General features: G+C 40.1%; 1 protein-coding gene across 8 annotated transcripts in view; it reads left to right on the top strand.

The window, feature by feature from the left end:
• The window catches only part of dtnbb (dystrobrevin, beta b), a 38593-nt gene that overhangs the window by 2222 nt on the left and 13914 nt on the right, over positions 1-22457 (top strand). For 3 of the 8 annotated variants that reach the window (XM_075488124.1, XM_075488130.1, XM_075488128.1), the window contains exons 2-12: positions 78-124; positions 3017-3084; positions 3394-3474; positions 3598-3811; positions 6443-6528; positions 6840-6994; positions 7129-7234; positions 8301-8467; positions 10412-10536; positions 17589-17663; positions 21961-22051. In XM_075488124.1, the coding sequence (XP_075344239.1) occupies positions 3018-3084; positions 3394-3474; positions 3598-3811; positions 6443-6528; positions 6840-6994; positions 7129-7234; positions 8301-8467; positions 10412-10536; positions 17589-17663; positions 21961-22051 (1167 nt within the window). In that variant the 5' untranslated portion in view covers positions 78-124; position 3017. The remainder of the gene's footprint in view (positions 1-77; positions 125-3016; positions 3085-3393; positions 3475-3597; positions 3812-6442; positions 6529-6839; positions 6995-7128; positions 7235-8300; positions 8468-10411; positions 10537-17588; positions 17664-21960; positions 22052-22457) is intronic. The other 5 variants (XM_075488129.1, XM_075488131.1, XM_075488127.1 and 2 more) reach the window with 4 other exon arrangements.

Genomic DNA, 22457 nt, shown 5'->3' on the forward strand with positions numbered 1-22457 from the left:
AGTTTAACTGTCATAGGAATGGTGACATCGAGTCAAAAGTCATCTTGATTAACTTTTGAATGTTTTTCCCTTCTTAGGGTCAACACTCAGAACTTCAGTTTGTTTGACATTTAGCCGGAGGCAGGTAAGAAATTTAGATCTCCTCATATGTCAAACATACACGACTGACAATTGAATTATCTTTCTGAAAAAGTCATGTAAAACAAGAATCAGTGGTCATACGGTACATGAAACCAAAAGGGCACCATGAACATTTTATTTTTACTCCAATTCTTGGATTTTACTGTGAAGTATCTTGATTAGATGAGAACTGAAGTTGAAAAATAACTAAAGGCAGTGGTACTGAATTAAGGTGTTCTTTGTTTGAGAAAAAAAAAATACACCTAATGTGTGTAACTTATTTACACCACAACATTAAAAAAAAGCCACTTAGACTTTTTGGGAAAAAAAACCTTCAGATTGTGGATCCCTGGGTGGTGAAACCTCAAGGTTTTGACAATTTTCAGACTGGTACTGAGTTGAAACAGTACTAAGTAGTTAAAGCTTAATAGATATTGATGCAAACTGCAACACAATTGTTTTGTTTTTAACTACCTAGCGTCATTACAATGTGAAATACGAAACAAAAAGTAGATGACAGTTTGTATTTCACTCTAGTTTGAATTAGTTTCATGCCAAGTATATTTTATCAGCTTATTTTAAAGCACTAAGTTTCTTGTGAGATGATACCAACCACGTGTTAAAATGTAAATATGAAGCTAGAGCTAGCATCCAGTTAGCAAAGTAGTTTAGATGCAGATTATGTCTAGAAAAATTCCAGCACATATACATCAACCCGCCCAAAAACAGCAAGTGGTCATGTTTGCATTGTGAGGTGTAATTGAGTCAGGATTAACAGTGTTTATGTACCAGTTCAGTTTTATTGTTAGACTACACTTTAACATTTTTGAAATTTCAAATCTCCTACAATAAGTTTCCGAAAAAAGTTGATGCAGTGAACAATGTCATTGATAAATGCAATAAAATGTTTTAGGTCCTGTCTAGTTCAATAAAAACTGCACTACTTATATATTTGTGGCTGAATGATGTCAAAAAGAAGCAAGTTGATCAAGACTGAAGGGGTTGAACTATCAGAGGAGTCAGCTGAATGGGAAGAACAAAGTCCGAGCCATCGACACATGCGCCCTGCCGTTCATCAGATACCCCACTGGCATAATATCCCCGACAAAGGAGCAGATAAAAGCTACGGGTATCAAGACAGGAAGGCTCCTCACAATGCATGGAGGGTTTCACCCCAAGTCCAGCACCCTGAAATTATACACTTAGCAGAAAGAGGGAGGCTGGGGGCTAGTGAGCGTCAGGGCCACTATCCAGGGTGAAACAGCAAATATCCAGGAATACATCAGGAAGATTTCCTCCAGTGATGAGCTGCTAAGTGAGTGTCTCAGGCAGCTGAAACCCAGGGGACGGGAGAAAGCAGAGGAGGAAAAATCATGGAAGGATAAGCCCCTGCACGGCATGTACCAATGTACCACTGACAGATTGAAGAAGTGTCTGATATCGAGAAGCTCTATCAGTGGCTAGAAAAGGCTGGTCTGAAAGACAATACAGAGGTGCAAACCATGATAACTCAAGAACAGGCCTTGAAGAAGAAGAAGAAGAAGTTTTTTTGTCACTATACAAGTACAGTGAGATATCGTTTGGAGCAACCTAACAGATGCAGTAGAAAACGGAATGCCAAGAGCAATAGAGGATGGGGTCTGCCACACCAGACAAGACCCCAGATGGAGGCTCTACAAAAAGCCACGAGACAGTCAAGCAAATAGTAGCTGGGCTAAGATGCAGGCAGGTACAGCATACATGGAACGCTATAGACAATTAGTGTACAGGAACATCTGTACCGAGTATGGGTTAGAAGTCCCAAAGTCAAAATGGGAGATACCTCCAAACAGGAGATGGCTAACCAACCAAACATTGTGGTGGTCAACAAGCTGCACAGGAAGGCAGTAGTGATAGATGTATCAATTCAAAGTGACAGCAACATCAAGAAGAGGGAAGACGAAAAGCGTGAGAAATACCAAGGGCTGAAGGAAAAAGTTGAAAAGTTGTTGGAATTTAAGGGAACAACATCAGAGATCTTTGTCCAGAAGAGCACAACTCTAGTTACAGCTAAGATAGCGAGTAGAACATCTCAAACTCCTAGGACTCTGGTGGAGGACCCGAGCTTGGAAGAGGGGCGAGTGTGAAGCTTTTAGAAAATATATATATATATTTGAAAAAACATCATAAAAAAAAGGTGGCATAACTTCATTGTCTTTCAGACGTACAGATGAGTAGGAGTTCACCATTCTGTGAAATACTGTGTGGGACCTTAGCTCGCACTGAATATGCGGCTCTTTGAAGGCAACATATGCTGCCATCCAGCACCTTTTTCAGATTAGACTTGACTTATTTCCTCAAGACAATGTGCAACCGAACAGCATGACACATGAATGAAAGAATTCATTACATTAAGAAATAAAATGACGAAAGAGACCCCGAACTGTGGAGCAGATGACGTCCTCTGTCCGCCACGAATAGAAATGTATTTTACTTCCAAAACTGGCAGGTGATGGTAATGTCTGCTAGTTTGAAGAATTACACAATAATTGCATAAATATTTTACCAGATTTGATCCAGATCTAAACCTGGATTTTTAAATTTAGACATTGGCAGAGGTGTGCTGTCTTGGACTGTTCTAGTTGTAAATGTGCAGGCATCAAATTCAAAATGATCACTTTTGATGTTTGATTTTAAATCTGTTGTGGGGATTTGTTGATTTGCTATTATCACACTGCATCCCAGCTTTTTTTGTGTACAGTATAACCAATGTCAATATTAATTTCTATCAAGGAAGTGGCTATCGTAATGACTAACCGAATAGACTAAATTTGAATGTCACTTGTGTGCTGCTTTTATTGCCATGCTGCTGCCTGAACAGTTAGCACTGCATGTTCTGGTGTTTGATGTGTCACAGAATGATCGAGGAAGGCAGTAAACGAGGCAAGGCCATGGTGGAGAAGAGACAGCTCTTCATGGAAATGAGTGAGTGCAGTTGACTTGGAGAAATCTCTTTTCTTACTGCTTACAGTCAGCTCATGTGATTCTTTCAATGGCTCAAAGTGGCACAGGAGATGTGCGCTCTCTTATGCATACGATTCTTCCCACACAAAGACTGTAATAGCCTTGAAATGTACACTCAGTCAACCTGGTTGTGTTTCATTTGATTTAATTGATCTGGAATGTTTTGCATTCATCTGAAAGCAGTTTGTAGGGGATTTTTCAATCATCCGTGATTGCTTTTAACTGTTTTTTTTTGTTGTTGTTTTTTTTTTAAATGGTTTTGTTTTTCAGGAGCTCAGAACTTTGATGTCATCAGACTTTCAACGTATAGGACTGCCTGCAAACTCCGGTTTGTGCAAAAGAGATGCAACCGTAAGAGCATGCTGATTCTTAAAGATTTTCTCTGCTCAGCTGTTGCGACATAGTGTAACCAACTGAATCATTTGTTCAATGTATCCAGACTGAATTGATTGGACTCTGTCTTTATGATTGCAGTTCATCTGGTTGATGTCTGGAACATGATCGAAGCCTTTCGTGACAATGGGCTCAACGCATTGGACCACAATGCTGAGATCAATATGTCGCGGCTGGAGACTATTCTGTCTTCCATCTACTACCAGCTCAACAAGCGGCTGCCCACCACCCACCAGATCAATGTGGAGCAGTCCATTGGGCTACTGCTCAACTTCATGGTGGCCACCTATGACAGGTATTGAACAAGTGTTCAGCAAAGAGAAATTAGAGAGACAAACAGCAAAACAAAAGGGAGTGTTACAATGTTAATGTCATCAAATTGTTATGTTCTACATTCATTCCAATCTTTTCGCATTCATTTTTTATCTATTTTCTTTTACTTATGTGCTTTGAATGCTGAACTCTAAAGCATATAAAGTTAAGCAAATACAGTTATACGTTGTTTTATTTTAACTAAATCCCTTTTTCCACCAAGAACTCAATGTTAAGTTGAACCTACAGTTTAAACCATTTGTGTGTCTGGTTGGAGAAAAGGGTTTTAAATTCCTTCAGCTCTGGGTGGACCACAGTGATTTAGCTTTCAGTGTAATTTGCGACACGCCTGGTGATGGAACAGGAATTTTCACATGGTATATTAAAGAAAAGCACAAGTCTGATGACGATGAATGAATTACCTGCAGTGTGCACCCCGTCGTCCATTGTCTGATGACTCTTGGCATTTCAGGGCTTCCTGTATAGCCAATATAGCTCTTCATATTCATATTCATATATTTCTTCTTAGATCAAATTCCATGCAGCTTTAAAATCTTGAATATAATTTGACATATAATCAACTTCTTTTAATAATGCAAAAAATTCAGGGATCAAATCAATGCATGTTTGCTGATAAAGGTTTATCTTGCATTAAAAGTACCAATGAGGTTATCAACTCTTGCTCGTGTGCATTTATAAACACTATTTCTGGTTTCGATCTAATGAGATACTCGTGTATTCATTAGTTCATGAATCCAAATCCACCTTAGACAGCAATAAGACCGCTGAAAGTTGATGTATTTCTAGACTTTTTTTATACCATATACACTGGGTTTTAGCTGTCAATTAACTCTCAAGAATATTAAACTTTTTAGCAAAATTCTCACCTGGATCCAGTTTTCAGATTATGTGGATCTTGTATTTTTTTGTGGGTTTTGAACAAGACAATTAGGTCTACAAAAAATGTATGATTAATGAGCCCTGAGACATATTACCCATGTTTAAGTACACTACATGTAACTGTGCGTGCAAACTGTCCAAACAGGTTTAACCTGTAGTAACCATGGTCTTATTTTATGATGTACCGCTTCTTAATGTCTACTCCATGCTCAAAGGCTCAGACACTGTGCATGCTGGAGCAGAGAGGTTTATTATTGATCTTAAAGCTCTCTCTCATTTTTGTACCCTGTGCGCTCAGATTGATTGGCTGCACGCCCCGTCCATTCACCGACGCATTCAATTGGTTTACTCTTATGCGCGAGGCCACTCTGATCCCGCCCCGTTATTATTCATGCTGCCGTATCGCTGGGAAACTTTACGTTAATGACTGACTGCGATTACAGGAAGCGGTTTCGCTATCTGTCCCTCAGGTCCAAACTGAATAAGGCAGGAGCACTTTTAATGCACTCTGCTACCTCTGCTCGGAAAGCCAAATGAATCGAAAATGAAGCAGCTGGCCTCTCTTGGCGAGTTAAATAGGTTTTGAGAAGAAGCACAGCCTAATTAAGCAGCCTAATAATGACCTGTGTATCTATGATAATCTTTGATATAAGGTTTAGTTAATGACTTTTGACATTTTTTTCAATAATGAATGCAACATCAGCAGTGCAATGATATGTTTCAGTTTTATATCTGCTCATATGAACAGCCGAATGCAATGTTTATCATGGTGTTCATTTCAAAGGTTAGCTTTCCTTTTAGATTAGTAATAAGATGCTTTTCCATTTGTTTTTTTCTGTAGAATTATTTCTTATAACACGTGTAAAATATAGTCGTTATTGAAGCATGGAATTTATTAAAAGACTGTTTTTTAACATTATGCCTGGTTTATAGTCGGTAACGCAAGACGCAACGCAAGACGCAAGAAGAAACGCAAGCCCTTGCGCGGTTGCAAGCCCCCCCTTGCGTGCTTGCGTGTGTCACCTCAATTTTCTAAACTTCACGCAAGACGCAAGCGCAAGCCACTGGCTGTGGTCGAAACCGCCTACTACTTGATCGATCTGACAGTAGCCTATGCAGAGCGTTTACACACAGTGCACTTCACTCCTGCCCGAGCCGAAATCAGCCGGCCTGAAAAGCTGATTTCCCTTAAGCTATAGGCTAAACTCTGTAAATATATAACTTTAGCAACATTTGAAACATTTTCAGGCGAGAAAGTAGTCGTTTAGACCCCCAAGGTGTTGAAAATCTGACAAAATACTGGCTATTTACAAGAAGAAGAAGCATGAATCTATGGAAGAGAGACTTGCCAAAGAGCTCCTGGCGGTGAATTTCCTTTCATTGTAGTAGGCTTGTCATTGAAAAAACCCGCTACTCCACCTACTGTCCTGGCGGTGAATCGCCACGCAGCACACGCAACCGCCGACAAAGCAAAATGAAGTATAAACGTCTCGAGCCATTAACATACGCGCAAGACGCAAGCGCAAGGGCAGTTAAAAGAAGTACAGACTGTGATCATTCCAGACAAAGCAAGGCTGCAGCACTAAAAGTTCAAACGTATTTTAATCACTATGAATGCTGCTTTTGATTTCTGAATCTTAAATCATGTTGATTTTTTTTTTTGTTTTGGAATCACTTTAATGTGCTGATGAAGCATCAATTCTCCCACTTGCAGTGAAAGCCACGGGAAGCTGACGGTTTTCTCAATGAAAGCCATGCTGGCAACAATGTGTGGAGGGAAAATTGTGGACAAACTGCGCTGTGAGTGTGATTTAGACTATTTTTTATAATATCATAGGGCAGAGATATAGATGCACTTTATTCAGATGTCTTGCTTATCTGTGTGTGTGTTTTTGACAGTCCTCTGACATTTAAACTCTTAATGTAGTAGCTCAATTTAAACACACAGGGGCACTGTTGGAATATATAACCTAAATTCTTTTCCTTTACGTGTACATGTATTCACTCTCTGGTCAGGATATGCACTGGGAATCAACAGTTTCCACCCACATATATGTCAAAAGCCAGTTTGCCCTCTGATAAGAATAATACTGACATTTGCTGTCTCTCAGATATTTTCTCACAGATCGCTGACTCAAGTGGAGTCATGGTGTTTGCTAAGTTTGATCAGTTCCTGCGGGAGGTGTTGAAACTACCCACAGCCGTTTTCGAGGGCCCATCATTTGGCTACATGGAGCATTCTGTGCGGATGTGCTTCCCTCAGCAGGTAGGCTACCGAAGCATCCATTTTCACCTATACTCTCGTCTCTGTGAGTGGGAGCAATTTGGGTTTATTTCCTAAGCTTTGATACTTTCTACTTCAACGTCCTGTTGAATACATCTATGTGTGTTTATATCTAGAAGAAGATTTTGCTGAACACATTCTTGGATGTGCTGATGGCAGATCCTCCACCCCAATGTCTCGTGTGGCTGCCACTCATGCACCGACTTGCTAATGTCGAAAACGGTAGGTTGTTGCCAGTTAGGGTGAAAATTAAAGTAGGGGATACCTCGTCATGATAGAAAATTATAAAAGAAGATTATGTGAAAGACATGCCCACAAAACAGAGTCAGTGAGACATCGTTCGTATAGATATTGTCTGAATAACCAGCAAAGTTCAAGGTACCTGCGCCCACCCATCTAACACCACGCGCTAGGATAGTTAGGGGGAAAAGAGATTTGACAAATAAAGTTAAAAAAAAAAGCCATGAAGAATTGGTTAAAACATTCATCTGAAACAAACCAAAAAACAGACCAAGTAAAATCAAAGTAAATTAATATATTATCATGTTCAATTTACTGTAACAGTATCCACTTCTACAGTATACATTGAATATGAATAAAGAAATCTGGATTATGACACATGGTGTGGTTATGAAGATGTGTGTTATCATCTTATGGGGATGCAGATTTACAGATGAAGCATTCTGTTATTTCCTTGAGGTGAAATTCCAATACAGCGGTGGAAAAGTATTCCATTACAGGTAAATGTGTATTTGAAATTGTTAAGTAAAAGCTATGTTTCTGCACTGAAACATCCCCTTTGACTGGTACATCGTTACCATTTTGTCACAAATTGGGATGGATAATGTGGAGCTAGTTTTATTGAATGATTAGATATTGTTTCATTTGCCAGGCCCCCTGGTTTCTCACCAAATCTAACTTTTGATGACCATTACCGAAATATTGGATATTTTAAGTCTCAGATTTTTAGCATCCACATGAAACCATGTTAAGCAAGTTAAAAGTAAAAAAGTTTAAAAACAGCTGGATTCATCTTCAAACGTGTCGCCCATTATCCTTTTATCTGTTTAATAAAGGAGTCCAAGAGTACAATATTTCAATATATATATAATATATATTACAATATATGTATAATTCAAGTGTTTCCATATTTTTTCTATCTAGTGCAGCTCCTGAATAAATCTACACAGTTACTGTAACTGTATACAGTGAATTTTATAGTAAACCTTGAAATAAAGCTGTCACAGCTCAACCAGAACCTCTTTCGTTTGTATGTTTCACCACGCAGTCTTCCATCCGGTGGAATGTTCTTATTGCCGGAGTGAGAGCATGATGGGTTTCCGGTATCGGTGCCAACAGTGCCATGGCTACCAGCTCTGCCAGAGCTGCTTCTGGCGTGGCCATGCCAATGGTCCCCATAGCAACCAGCACCAGATGAAGGAGCACTCATCTTGGGTAAGAAAAAAAGACAACTCTCAATTTTATATTTAGCTTTATTTGCCCTCTCTGTACAAATCAAAAGCCAATATCTCTATGAAAGTGAGGAATGATTTTACAATATTGTGGTTGTCTCCACACATTTAAAGCTCATTCAATCCAAAAGGCTGTTTTTATGGGGTTTTACTTATGGAAATAACATTATATTGATTCATTTTGCTATGTTGCTGCATTCTCCCAAAGCTCAATCATTATATTCTAAAACAAATAAAGAAAGAAAGTGATATGTACTGGATCCCAAATCCAATTCCCATTCCACTTGGATTTTTCACCGGAATCTCTGCTTATGTAGTTGCAGGACTGGAATGACATGCCTGAATGCATCAAAGATGGTGTCCAGTCTCCAAAACTTCTTGTAATGTTTGGTTTTGGCACCTTTTTCACTTTTCCTCCCATTCTGTCTCTTTGTATCTCTTCTTTTGACAGAAAGAAATAGGCGTGTAAGTCCTTTTATTCATTGAGGTACATTTCACTACACGTAAGGTCATACACTGTATATAGACAGGACCTAAATAACAGTAATATGAATATAAAAGATACTTGATGTAAATCTGGTTCTGCTTGTATGTGAGGAGCTATTCATTTTTTCCCCTCACTAGCATTACTGCAACACAGAAAAGAGGGAAGATGTTCGAGGATTACAATTAGTAAATCTAGTGCCAGTAATGCTTTTTTTTTTTTTATTATTTACAATTTTATGTTTATTAGATGATATTTCCAGGTCTAGATCAAAGGCTCGTGTCAACCTCCTAATGCTCTATTTTAGTATTTTTGGCATGATGGCTTTGATTTTAAATAACAGCTTGGATTTATATCCCAACCATTCCGCCATTTACAATACTAAACCCATCTCAAAGTTGACACACCTAATTTTTAGTCATCCAATGAAAATAACGCTAGCTAACAAAACTTGTGGCTATTAGATGAACATAACATTGCGTAAGCATCTGTGACCAAAGCTTATGCGGATCAAACTTTTTATACAATGCATTGTCTAAACTTGTGCCCTGCCTGAATATAAACAGCAAAGATGGATTCCGGCTTCCTCCCACCACCCAAAAACATGCATGTTAGGTTCATTGGTGACTCTAAATTACCCCTAGGTGTGAGTGTGAGCAGGGATGGTTGTTTGTCTCGTTTGTCTATGTGTGGCCCTGTGATGGACTGGCAACCTGTCCAGGGTGTACCCTGCCTCTCGCCCAATGACAGCTGGGTTAGGCTCCAGCCCCCCCACCCCCGCAATCCTAAAGTTGGATTAAGCGGGTATAGAAAATGGATGGATATGCTGCAATGATCATTGTGCATCCTTGTCTCCTTGTCTTAAAATGATTATGTCAGTTATTTCTGTCATATCACAGTGAAGTAAAAAATAATCATTCATTTCTAGAGTAAATTGTAAATAGTATTTGATCATTTTGAAGTTCCTGAAAAGGTTCAAAATCGACCAAAACAGTCCTTTGAAGGAGCCACACTCAGATTTAGTGTTAGGTGTCAAACGTGTTCCTTTGTTTTACTGTCATGGTCATGGGTTTTTAATTCTTTATCCTTATACAACCAAATCTATAATCAGAAAGTATGGCGGTAAACATTGTTAAATCTCCCACACATCCAAGTTGGAATGAATGCATCGTTACCTGGAATCTGAATTATGGGCCTTACGGCAGTTTGGATTACTGCACGCACTAAAACTGCTTATGAAGTAGCAGAAATAAGCCCTCACTGAGTTTGCAGAAACCACTGCTGATCCACACTTTTGACACAGTAAAAAATACCATTGACCTAGTTATGTTAATGCCGTCTGAAACAGCATAAATAGATTTTTTCTACTTTAAATACATTGACAGCAGCCGACACAACGGGGAAGGTGACAGACACTCTATTTGTCCTGTCCCACCCTCACAGAAGTCTCCTGCCAAAAAGCTGAGCCACGCAATCAGTAAGTCTCTGGGCTGCGTCCCCATTGGAGAGCCGCCGCATCCTGTGTTCCCCGAGCAGGCTGAGAGACCCCAAGAGCTCACCCATACTGTGTAAGTGCTATTCCCAATGCATTACTTACTACTGTGTAGCTGGTTTGTTGATTAACAGCACTGCATGGCCCAATATGCTCATGATCTATAGTCTGTTCCTGTCGTGTAACTGCTTTCATCTTTCCATTTCGCCGTCATCACATGACTGATAGCGTGCCATCTCAGTAAGATGTCCAGCTCCTGATAATTTGCCAACGTGGAAACGTGATATACTACGAAGGCTCAGCGGCTGCTGCTGTTAATAGCTAAGTCATCCTCATCAGTCTGTTGGCAATAAAGCAGGGACGATGCCATAAATCTCACATTCTAGGCTTTGAGGCTCCTGGAAGTCATTATAGGAAATGCATTATATTCTGCTGTCTTAAACTCTGCACACTCATTTATATTTCAGCTGAAAAATAGTACAATTTCCATAATCAATTCCAGCGCTGCGATACATCCACATGGTCCACATCACTAAGGTCACTCCGTTTTTTGTTTATTCTTCCATCGTTGTTGCACTGCAACTCTGATCCATCTTTGGTTTCCACCCGGATGAAATCTAATAATGCTTCAGATTTTAAAAAGTGATTCATGGTTTTGCTTGCTCATAGCATTAGCAGGACCACAGGAAATCTCTCAACTTTCTCATTTGAGCTTTCAGCATTTCCCATAGCATGTTCATAACAGAGTCCGGCTTCGTATTCCAGTCACAAACATAAATCGAAGCTGTCTGTATATGCTTTTGCTGCTGGCAAGTGTCAGTGAGTAATTGATAGTGAGCTGCATTAGGCGGGAGAGTGTAGCCCAGTGAACACCAAGAAAAGAGACTCAACATTAACACGTGATTTTCTGTTTTACTGCGTGATAGATGCCGTCAGCTCTGAATCCGTTCTCACATCAAGGCTCTGCCCACTGGCAGGAGGATTTTTCTGCTCTGTGTACAAACTTATGTATTTGAGATGAAGTTGAGGTTTGCATAAATTTACAGTGCATCACGTCACGAAGGATAGACCGTCAACCCGCATGTTTTTTTCCCCCACTAACTTAGAAGTGGGGTGATTGAATTAGAACGGGGCCGCGTAGCATGAGATTACATCACACAAAATAGATTCATGTTGACGAAAAAAAAGAAAAAATTGCGGAGAAAACCATTTGGGATTTTGTACGTCCAGTGCCCCAAGCAAGCAGTAACCACTGAGATTTCTTTTATTTAATGATGAGGATTATTTCAGATGATAGAAGCTCTGTCATAGAATCCATTTATTGTACAGAGGTCTTGTATGTATTGTATGTGAGATCATTTTTGAATGACTTGTACATTGATTATTTCATTATCATCCTACGTGAGATGTGAATAGAGTATTTTATAAGTCCTGAACTATAGCAACTAATAAATCCTCAAAAGAAGATATTACATGAAATATTAACTACTGGCTTGTACGGTAAATCTTTACAAAAAAGTAATGGCCTGTTGGGCCCACTTGATTTTGAATTGTTCACAGCTATACCAAAGCAAGCGCCTAACTAAACCTCTGTTGTGATTTCATTTAAATTTCTGCAGAGTAAGTGTTTTTGACATTGTATGCTGCTAAAACTTACACTGCAATAGACTTCTGAATGCAGAATATGCACTTGCATTTGAGTGTCTTTTGGATAGATGCTGTCACACGAAAAAGAAAGTACACTCTCTTTCTGTTATAAAGTTTTATATGTCAAGACATAATTTTAAAAAAAAGATCATTTGGTCCTCAGGAAGTAACAGCACATGACATTTTACACAGAGTCATTATTTATTTAAGAAAACTAAGCCAAAATGCAGAAGCAATGTGATAAAAACTAAGTACACCCCAGGATGCAGAAGCAATGTGATAAAAACTAAGTACACCCCAGGATGCAGTAGCATGTAGAAACACCTTCCACCTTCTGCGCGCATCTTGACCCACTCTTTTTTACAAAGTTGTGTCAATTCATTGAGATCTGCCGGCATTTCTTCACAGCTTCCTTAAGATCCCGTCATAGCATTTTAATCAGGTTGAGGTCTGGACTTAGACTGGACTATCATAACATCTTGATATTCTTTCTTTTTAGATTTGTTTGGGATCATTGTCTTGTTGCATGAGCCATTTTCAAGTTTTAGCTGCCAGACAGATGGTCTCACATGTGATTCTAGAATACTGTGAGATACAGAGAAGTTTATAGTTGCAATGACTGCAAAATGTCCAGGTCCAGTGGCTACAAAACAAGCCCAAATCATCACCCTTTCATCACAATGCTTGACAGTTTGAATGAGGTGTTTCTGCTGATATGCTCTGTTTGGTTTTCGCGAAGCTTCTCCACTTTGTTCTCTTCTGTCCAAATGACATTGTTCCAGGAGTCTTGTGGTTTGTTCAGATGCAACTTTGCAAATCTAAACTGTGTTGCCATGTTCTTTTTAGAGAGAAGAGTCTTTCTACTGGCAACTCTTCCAAACTAGCCATACTTGTTCAGTCTTTTTCCAATTTTACTGTCACAAACTTTATATTCAACATATTAACTGATACCTGCAGAGTCTGAGAGTCTGAGATGCAGCTCTTAGGTTTTTTGCAATTTTTCTGACCATTAATAATCTAAAAAGATGCAACAATTGCTTCTCTAAGATCATTTCTGATGCCTTTTTCCTCCTTGGCATTGCGTGCTGTTTGTGAGACCAGCAAACTGCAGAAATGTGTGCTTTTATGGAGGTGCTGGCTGCTACTTACTCTCTTAAATTCTATGCAAGCAGTAAGGATGGACTTTAGCTCCAACACACTGCTCCTGCATTTAGGATTAATGTTTGCTCAATAAATAATGGCATGGTGTAATATGTTGTGTATTCTTGTTTATTGAGGTTGTATTCATTCAATTTTAAGACCTGACAACAACCAGGTGATTATTATGTCCTGATACCATTCTTTTTAACTTGACTGGTACATTATTTGATCAAAAGGACTGTATATTGTGTTTTCAGTACTGGTAATGTGACACAACTATACTTACGGTATCTTTGAATCTTTGAAGATTAAAACTTTTTCAGACAGAAATTCCAGAAACCTCCATCTGCTGTGTTTTCTTAGACTATAATGGACAAAGTGCACTGTCATGCTCTTGCAGATGGCATTTCAAGGCTGGTGACACTGGATGTGTGGGTGTTCACTGACTTTTAGGAAAATGGATGCGACTGTTGTCCCTTTATACTTGTTCTGTATCTCTCTGTCTCTATTCCCTACCTTTTTCTGAAGCCAAGCAAAATATTTTTAGGCTGCAGGAAATCTTCTATTTGTGTTTGAGCGTGGTGATGAGGCAGCGCCTCTTATCAACCGTGTAAAGGAAAGATGCTTTTAAATCTGACAGCCTTTCAAAATGCGTATTCATCATGTTGGCTCAGATTAATGCGTCTATATTTAAGTATCCCTCTCTTTCAAATGGCAGAGAAAGATGTGGGGAAGTCATTTGGCTTGTGTGAGGGGAAAACACACACAATAGAGAAATTAATTATAGAGTATTTGAGATATGGTTATGATGTTAAAGATGAGACGACTGAAACCACTCTTATATCTGTCAGTTCTACAAAACATCTGCCAGTAACTAGTTCACTTAGCTTAACACAAAGACATAGGCGAACTTTTGGCCAGGCCTCGTCCTTACAGCTTGTTACAAAATCCATATACGGGCATCTCTAAAGCTCTTTAGCACCTTATATCTTATTTGTGAATTTCATAAGACAATGCAAAAATAAGCTATACGCCTCCCATGTTCCTTCAAAATACAAGAAGGCTTAGCTGAGCTTTGAAAATCCAACATACCAGATGTAAATTCTGCCTCTTTTGACGCCACAAAGAGGGAGTACTGGCAGTAATTGAATCATTCCTATGTTTAATGGCCAGTTTCAAAGAAATTATGGGTTAATGCTGCAATTAGCTGCATATCATTCCAATTTCGGGCTCCAGAAATCTTTCCTCAATATCCATCCCTCAGATAATTACTTAGAGGAAAACTGCCAAGCCTCCAGTTTTATTCTCCTCCGACTTCATTTTATTGATGACACATAAGAGTGAGAGAAGTGTACTCTTGGAATTCTAAAACTGCTGCAGCTACTTGCCAATTCCAGCAAATGTCACGTGTGAGAGGTTGTTGTTTCATATCGTAAATCAGCACGATACCTCAGGTATGTGTGTGTGTGCATAAGGGCTGACGACGCCTCTGTGTGTGAGTAATAGTGGCAGAATCAGGTTAGAGCGTTGGGTTTGATCAGAACGCCCAAATCGAACGGACACGAGTCCCCCAGTTGTCCAAACCCTCACATCTTCTTCAGACAAAGTGCAGCCAGTCTCATTCTGTTTTGAAATATTTACGGGCATCTGAAAGCAAAGACTAACAGTGGGCTGAGCTGTGAATTTTCCTCTCCTCTCAAACTGTCAGCGAGATTCTTGGGGATTTGTGTTTTGGAAAGGAGGGATAGGTTTGGGATGTCTCCGAAACCTTAAATCTTGCCTTCAGAGTGAACATTGCTTCTGCCAAAAGACTGAAACCACCAAAATAGACTGAGAATCGGCATCTTACCATGCTGTGCATTACTATGGAACACACACTGTGGGGTTGAATTCTCAGTGCCATGTTTAATATTTAGTAGCTAATTTTCTACTGTCCATCTCTTGAAATCCATGCAACTTTAAAAATGTTCTCCACTATTTGACATTTTTTGCGATCTGCCTGCTTTTTTTTGCCAAGGCACATTACATCAATGCCATTGAAATAAAGTAAACATCCTTTAAGATTACGATCCTTTGTGTTTTTATGACTGAGGCAGCGACAGCCTTGCGGGGAAATAGGAGAACCGTTGCCAACAGGAGAGGATGCGTTTGTGTTTGAACATTGTTTTTTCTTGCTGGCTAAAGGCAGCCATGCATCTTTCTTGTTGGAAACAAGGGGGAAAGTGCATATAAGGTGCCACAAGAAATAATTTCCCTATAGTCCCGCCAACTGCCAAGCACAAGGAACGGGTGGTGCATTGTCATTCATGGCACGCAGGTAACACGGGGGCTTAGCGCATTGCAGACTTTGATCCTTTAGTGCCTAATGGTTGACCTCTGAGACACTGGAAGAACGTCTGGACTGTGTGTCCTTCATCAGCAGTTATAGTCAGTGAACCGCAAGGTTGCAGACACTGATGGGAATTAGTTCGGAAAGATTTAGAAGAAAATACTCAAAACTTTTACATGAAAAGAAGCTCTTTTTTTTTATTGTAATCTGCTGTACCACAAGATTTACATTGGTACACTTAAAAAAGCTGATGATTATTTATAGAAGGCTCCCTGTGAGGAGCTTTGACTTATGTAACTTACTGAGGCTAAGTGGAAGCTAAGATATGTATATGCATTTAAACAAGCAACCACAGAGGCCAAGTTGTTGGGACGCTTTTGCGTGTGAGAGGATTTGTGCTTTTTAGAGCTTGCGGTTGAGGTATTTCGAGCAAGTGGAATTTCTCTTATATCCAGTGTCTGCACATACAGAGGTGAAACGACGGAGTCAGAGCAGAGAGCCTGAGAGAGGGAAGGGAGCGTGTGTGAGACTGAGAGAAAATCTATGTCGTCATAGAGTCACATGACTGCCGAGTTTCCTTGGAGACAGCAGCCGTGTAGTACATTGAGATGCTCGCCCGCTCAGTTGAGGGCAGATAAGGCATCTGGCAGCAGCTGCAGTTGGATGTATTTTGCCAGCCAGGCAGGTGCTCTCACTCCTCACAGAGGTAAGTCTGATGCCTCGTGCTGCATCTTCTGTCTTGAGTTCACCTTTGAAGGAGGGGGGCCTGGAGGCTGGGGGTTTCTTGTAATATGATGACCGGTAAACATTTCTCACATGGACCGGTATCCTAGTTGTGCACACAGCCAATGAAGAGGACCAGGAGGTAGCATGTGCAGGGCTGAGTTGTGACACTTGCTCTTTTGCTCTCCTGATTTTATTGCATGAAACATAAATGAGCAGCTGGAGCAAATGGCTTAAAAAAATAAATAAAATTAGGGCTGATGAATTACGCCTGTGGAGACCAAGCACAGTTTTCTTTTGATTCTGTTAGGCTAGTCTTGCGGTAAATATAAATGCATGAACTAATAAATAATTACATCATGTCTTTAAACAGAACATGCAAACCCCCTCAGGCTTCCAAATGAATGCAGGGAACTTAGTTTTAGGACAAAGAATGCTGCAAATTATTTGAATGCAATATTTTGCTTTTATTTCTCTTTTGTTTTAATAGCAGAATAAGACTGTGTGCTTAATACTGACAACAGCATTTAATTTATTGTGGATATAAATAGTTTGATTTGGCTAAAGAATGCTGATTGGACAACTTAGAATGCTCCACAGTGCTCTGCCTTTACGTGATAATCAGAGCTTTAAATAAAACAGTCAAAACATCAATCAAGGCTGATAACTACAGAGAGATACTACACGCCGACTGAAGGGATGCAACTACAGAGACATGGTAATCGAGAGCTTCTATTTTGTGTTTCGGATGTGAAGCTGAGAGCACCTGAGATGTGCAGAGTGATATTTCGATCCGTTAATGAGACTCCGCGGTCCCGGGGTTCAGGCTCCGTTAAGCTGGCCACCGATTCAGCCGCCAGATGGACCCCATCGCTTTGTTTACTCGCACAAATTACCTCCCACAATGTCACCTCTCCTTGTTTTTCACAGACTTCCAGTTTAATTAAATTTCTTGTCTGCTGTTGTTGCTCTTGCGCACGTTAATTAGATTTAAGCTAATTGCCTAAAAACATCTAAATTGCTGTTCCAAGAAAAGTCAATTATTTCGCAGCAGTTCCAGGTTAAGTGGAGTACAACGTGTTGTCTTTTTTTGTGCACCTCATGCAGTAGTTTGTAATGATCCCTCTGCCTCCCCTCTTGCCCTCTTTGGGACAGTTGGAATAAACTAAAGTCAGAATCGCTGATTCATGATTATTAATAAAATGCAAATGCCTCTCCCCTACTCCCTGGTGTCATGCACCACAGGCCTCTGCGGCGTAGCATTAAAAACCTCTAATCTTGTCTTTTAGTCAGCCGAAACCAGTGGCCAACAACATGAACGACACAATGCTCATGTCCTCTGGGGCACCTACTCCTACTAAAAGGTAAGCAACCCCTAGGCATGATCATTTCTGAGGATATTACATCTTTTAAAGGTGATAAAATGTAAATTTAAGTTACACACACTGCAAATAGTGGGTGATTTAGAAAAATATCTCGAACTCAGTGTAAATACACTGAAATGAATCCGTGCTCAGGATAGGTGACGGATTCTTTCTCATCAGTGGAAATAACCGGCACAGTGCAATAGATCACACAAATGCTATTTGTTCCTTCACATTTGACACACTTTTTCTGCGCATCCTTACTTTGTGGTTGTATTTTTAGAGGAAAATCTGCTACGCTGTCATGATGAATATGCGATCAATCCCACTTAAGGAGCTGATTCGACAAATAGATAACAGCAAAGCTGGAGCCTTGATATATAAGCAGGTGGGAACCTTGAAAGCAGCCTAATTATCTTCTCCTTTCAGCCCACCTAAAGTAAAAGCCATGTTGATTATTATTTACCCACAGTGGTAATGAAGCACCGTGGTTATGAATTTAATGATAGAGAGCGCTCTCTCCTGCAGGTCTGTGCTGGGCGAATTTTCCTTTTTTTGTGTACATTATCTCTCTATCACATTTCTTCGGAAATTTGTGCTTTGCAAAATCGCACCGCTCAGCAACTTGTGAGGATCCATAACACATTAGTCAGGAAGACTGTCTGTTGCATGGGAGAAAATTAAATAAAATAAAATTAAAAAAAAGAAGATCTCGACAAAGACCTGTCATGAATTTGGGAAGAGCAGGAATGAAGTTTGTAGGTGGCTTCTTTTACTCGTGCTCCTCTTACAGCAAGGACTCCGAGGGGCAACTTGACGCTGAAAAATAAAAACAAAAAAAACCCACAAGATCCAGCAAGGTGCAACAAGACTCAGCCTTGAAAATATGTGTTTTAAATCATTAAATTCCTCCAAAGGCGAGTCTGTACTGGACTACAAACTGACATTTAAATTTGAATGTCTAACCTTGCTGAAAGTAAGATAGCAACTGATACAAAATTAGGTTTATTACAGGGGTGACCGTTTCTGTGCAGTGCACTCTGGTCTCCGAGGGCTGACAGTATCAGGGTTAGAGGTGCTTTGAGGAAAGTCGACAGCATAGGGACACCTGAGGCGGTAAACTATCCCGTGCATCCACACCCGTGGAGGTCAGTGGATGACATCGCGTGCTACAACATGTGCGAGAGGAAGGCGATGCTCCTCTGAGGTTTCTTTCACTGTGGCAGTAATCCCTTATAACCTTTGTCTTGACATTTTGCTCTGGTAGTCAGAGCTGCTTTGTGAAGATGTCACTCGCAGAGAATGCTGTTGCCTTTGAGGGGTAATAACAACTACAGAGCTACCATTTTAAATGAAATTCTTCATTAAGCCACTGTAAGGCTTCCACAACAGGCTGTGTCAAGTTACAGTGTGGATGCTGGTGCAATAGATACAGTGTTGAATGAGCGAGGATGGACCTAACTTACATTTGGTGAGTGAATATTAATCTTTTGTTATAATTACCTGACACTGGCTTGCCTGTTGTCACATGGAGGGTCTGTGAGTGAAGGATGATGCTCCCTGAGGCTCTGTTTCAGTTCAAGAGCTCCAAACTAAGAGGGAGCTCTGCTGCTGCCGTTGTTTGTTGACCCTTTCAGATTCCTTTTTTTTTTTTTTTTTTTTTTTTAATCTGCAAGAAAAGGAAAAACAGAGCACAAACTTAAAAATTGTCCCTGTTGTGCCTTCAGCCTCCATCATGGTCAGGTCTCTGATGCTGTCTGCTCTGCTGACTCGGCATCTGGTCCCATCCACATTGCTCTCTCTCTCACATAAAAATGTTCTCCACCAGCAAACCAATTTATTACCTGTCATGCAGAACTGGGACAGCAAAGGGTGACATGGGAGAAAAAAAAAAAAGAAGGAAACTCTGTCTCAAGCTTAAAATGATTTAACTCAGAGTTTGTGAACAACTGACCAAATAGGAGTCACTCAGAAAAAAATTGGCGAGGTAGCAGTTTGTGTTTCTGCCTGAAAGTGCCATTATTTGAGGCCTACAAACAGCTAAAATATTTGATTGAGAGGCATACATTTTCTCTACTAAATACTTCTCATTGCTGTTTAGATGAAAAGAAAACAGGCAATCTTATAGTTCTTTACTTTGATACCTTCATTGTCTTATCTGGCTGCATTTTCTTGTGAGCAAATGAACTCTGGCCCTTCTCAGCTTAAAGGAACATCTGTTAAACTAAATGTCTGAAATAGCTCAATTTCACCTAACAAAGAAGGACAGCGATTTGAAAGGATCCCCGACTGTTTCTCACAGCAGCTCTATTTTGATGAAAGTTGGGGGAGAACTTCTTGCGTTTTTAATGTATTTAACACTTATTGTAAGTTCAGCTATTCATCATTTAAGAACAATTAACAAATATAGAGGAGAAAAATCAAATTTTTTTCCCCTAACAAAAAGATATTCATTGTATTACCTGCAGGTATAATGGTGTTCAGGTTTGTTAACTCCTAAAAACTGCCTATATATATCTGCACAAAAAATAATTCTAATACTCTTGTCTTATTTGTTTGTTTTATGTTATAAAACACTGCTTTACCTTCTCATAAGGCAGCCATTTCCGACAGAGGACTGAAGCTGTTAGATCGCACTCTTCAAACTCACCAGACTACAGGAATTTAGCTTTTTAGAACTTGAGAGTATCTGTTATGTCTCTGCCTTGACTGTAATAGGGGTGAGTTTGACCAAAGTCACACACTCGCAAAAACTAACCACTCACAGCATCAGATGTCCTGACATGTAAAATGTTTTAGTTCGTGGAGCTGGGTGGGTTTTAGGAGAGCAAAGATGGATGCAATGTCTTCAATACCCTGAAGGAAAAGGCTGTTTGATGGCAAAGTGAAGCGCTGAAAATGTTCTAAATATAGCATACACTTTAGCTGATATTGATTTGTTATCTTTAGGTGGAACAGCATTGCTTTGCCTCCATGTTAATATTCTTATCTGATTCTCCACACTCGGGGCCTGCCAATAGCTTTCTACTGTAGATTATACGCTGATGACGGATAAGTATATTAAACAAACCCGCTACAAACAATACTTTTAAGGCACCATTTGAGAAATGGCTGTGTGAAAAGAAAGCGTGTTTAGTGTTAAAATGGCGCCTCACGACTGACAAGACAGCATCAGAGAAAAAGTAGGTTTGCAGAAAAGAAAAAAAAAAAAAGAGTCGTATGTGGGACAAAAATAAGCATCTGGGAAAGATGCTCGTTCCGGGAGCTTAAAGATAGTTCTGCATCTTCCTCTAAAACCTGGCTTCTGCCATAAGGTGGGGCCACAAAAACTCCCTGAAGAAAAGCAGGCAAGATCAGCTTCTAGACTTAAAGCCTGAAGATTCAGCCGGGGCAGCTCCCCCATTGGTGCCTGCATATTACTTTAATTATACACAAAGATGTCAGTCTCTGTCTTTGCATCAGCGTGAAGACGCAACATTAAAATATTTACAAAGTGTCCTGATGTTTTTTTTCCTCTGTTCAAGTACTTTGACATGTTAGTGGAAGGATTTCAGTGTTCTTTTTTGAGTTTTCTTGAGTCTGGCAACAGTATCGGGAGACACGTCACAGAATCAGGAAAGTGTTTTCGCAACATCGTCACTGAAATAACCCCCCGTAAGAAGCGCTATTGTAGCTGAAGCAGCTAAAATTGACTCACCCCAACAGCAGCTTCAAGCATGTGTTGCGGAACAGATTAAGTCACCTGGCTGTGCAAAAAAAGTCGATCAAAAGGCCGGTTTGATGTGTATTCAGAGATTCAGCGCGGATTTGAATTAAGACTTGGTTTAATGGTCCTAATCATTGCTCACTCTCATGTCAGAGTTAGAAAGCTCCAAACAGCATTTCAACTGTCCTTCACCCCTCATTGACTGCTTGCTGAGAAAGAACAACATATGTCCTGTCATCTGTCCCCGCCATATGCCACGCCCGTGATCGCTTTAACTCTCACCCCTTATTTGACATCTCCAGTCGCTGTTGAAATGAGCTGAACTGAACTGAGCGCTGGCACGTTCACAAATGCATTTGGCATGCTGCTTATCCAACTCAGTTCATTATTATGCTTCAAACTGTCTATCAACACCAGACTCAAAGCCAAGTGGTGAACATTAAGGTCACCTCTATTCTAGTTTAATGATTTTATATCATCATTGTGACTGCAAAACTTTTTAGTTACATGAGAGCTTTTGACATCAGAGCCAGCGTTGCTGTACACATGTGTGTGTGTGTGTGATGTATCACTCTGTTTGACTGTGGGTAGTGTCCTGGAGAGTCCCAGTCGGCTAGACGAAGAGCACCGCCTCATCGCTCGATACGCTGCCCGCCTGGCAGCCGAGGCAGGCAACTCCACAGTGAGTATCTCACACGAGGCCCCGTGGTGCCCTTCAGTCAGGCTGCATTTCAAGTTTAATGCTTTGAAGTTGTTGTTGGTTTATTGTTAAGGGCCACTTTGCGGCCGCAGAACTACTGGAGAACATTGCTTCATCAGAAATTAACAAACTGGTGTAACATAAACATAAATACCCTTCTTATTCCATTACTGCTTTTAAAAAAAAAAATCAGTAAGAAAATTGGGCTTTGGGAGCATTTAAAGAGAGAGGTTTTACGGAGGAACGCATAATAAGGAATAAGAGAGAACATGGCCCAGAGAAATACATGACAATAAATGTACCTGGTAAAATCCAGGTTTATTTTTACTTGCAAATAAACCCGAACGTGAAAAACAGAGAGAGGAAGGACAGCCTTGGGGAGCTAAAA

The sequence above is a fragment of the Odontesthes bonariensis genome, chromosome 17 (assembly GCF_027942865.1).
Source record: "Odontesthes bonariensis isolate fOdoBon6 chromosome 17, fOdoBon6.hap1, whole genome shotgun sequence".
Taxonomy (NCBI): domain Eukaryota; kingdom Metazoa; phylum Chordata; class Actinopteri; order Atheriniformes; family Atherinopsidae; genus Odontesthes; species Odontesthes bonariensis.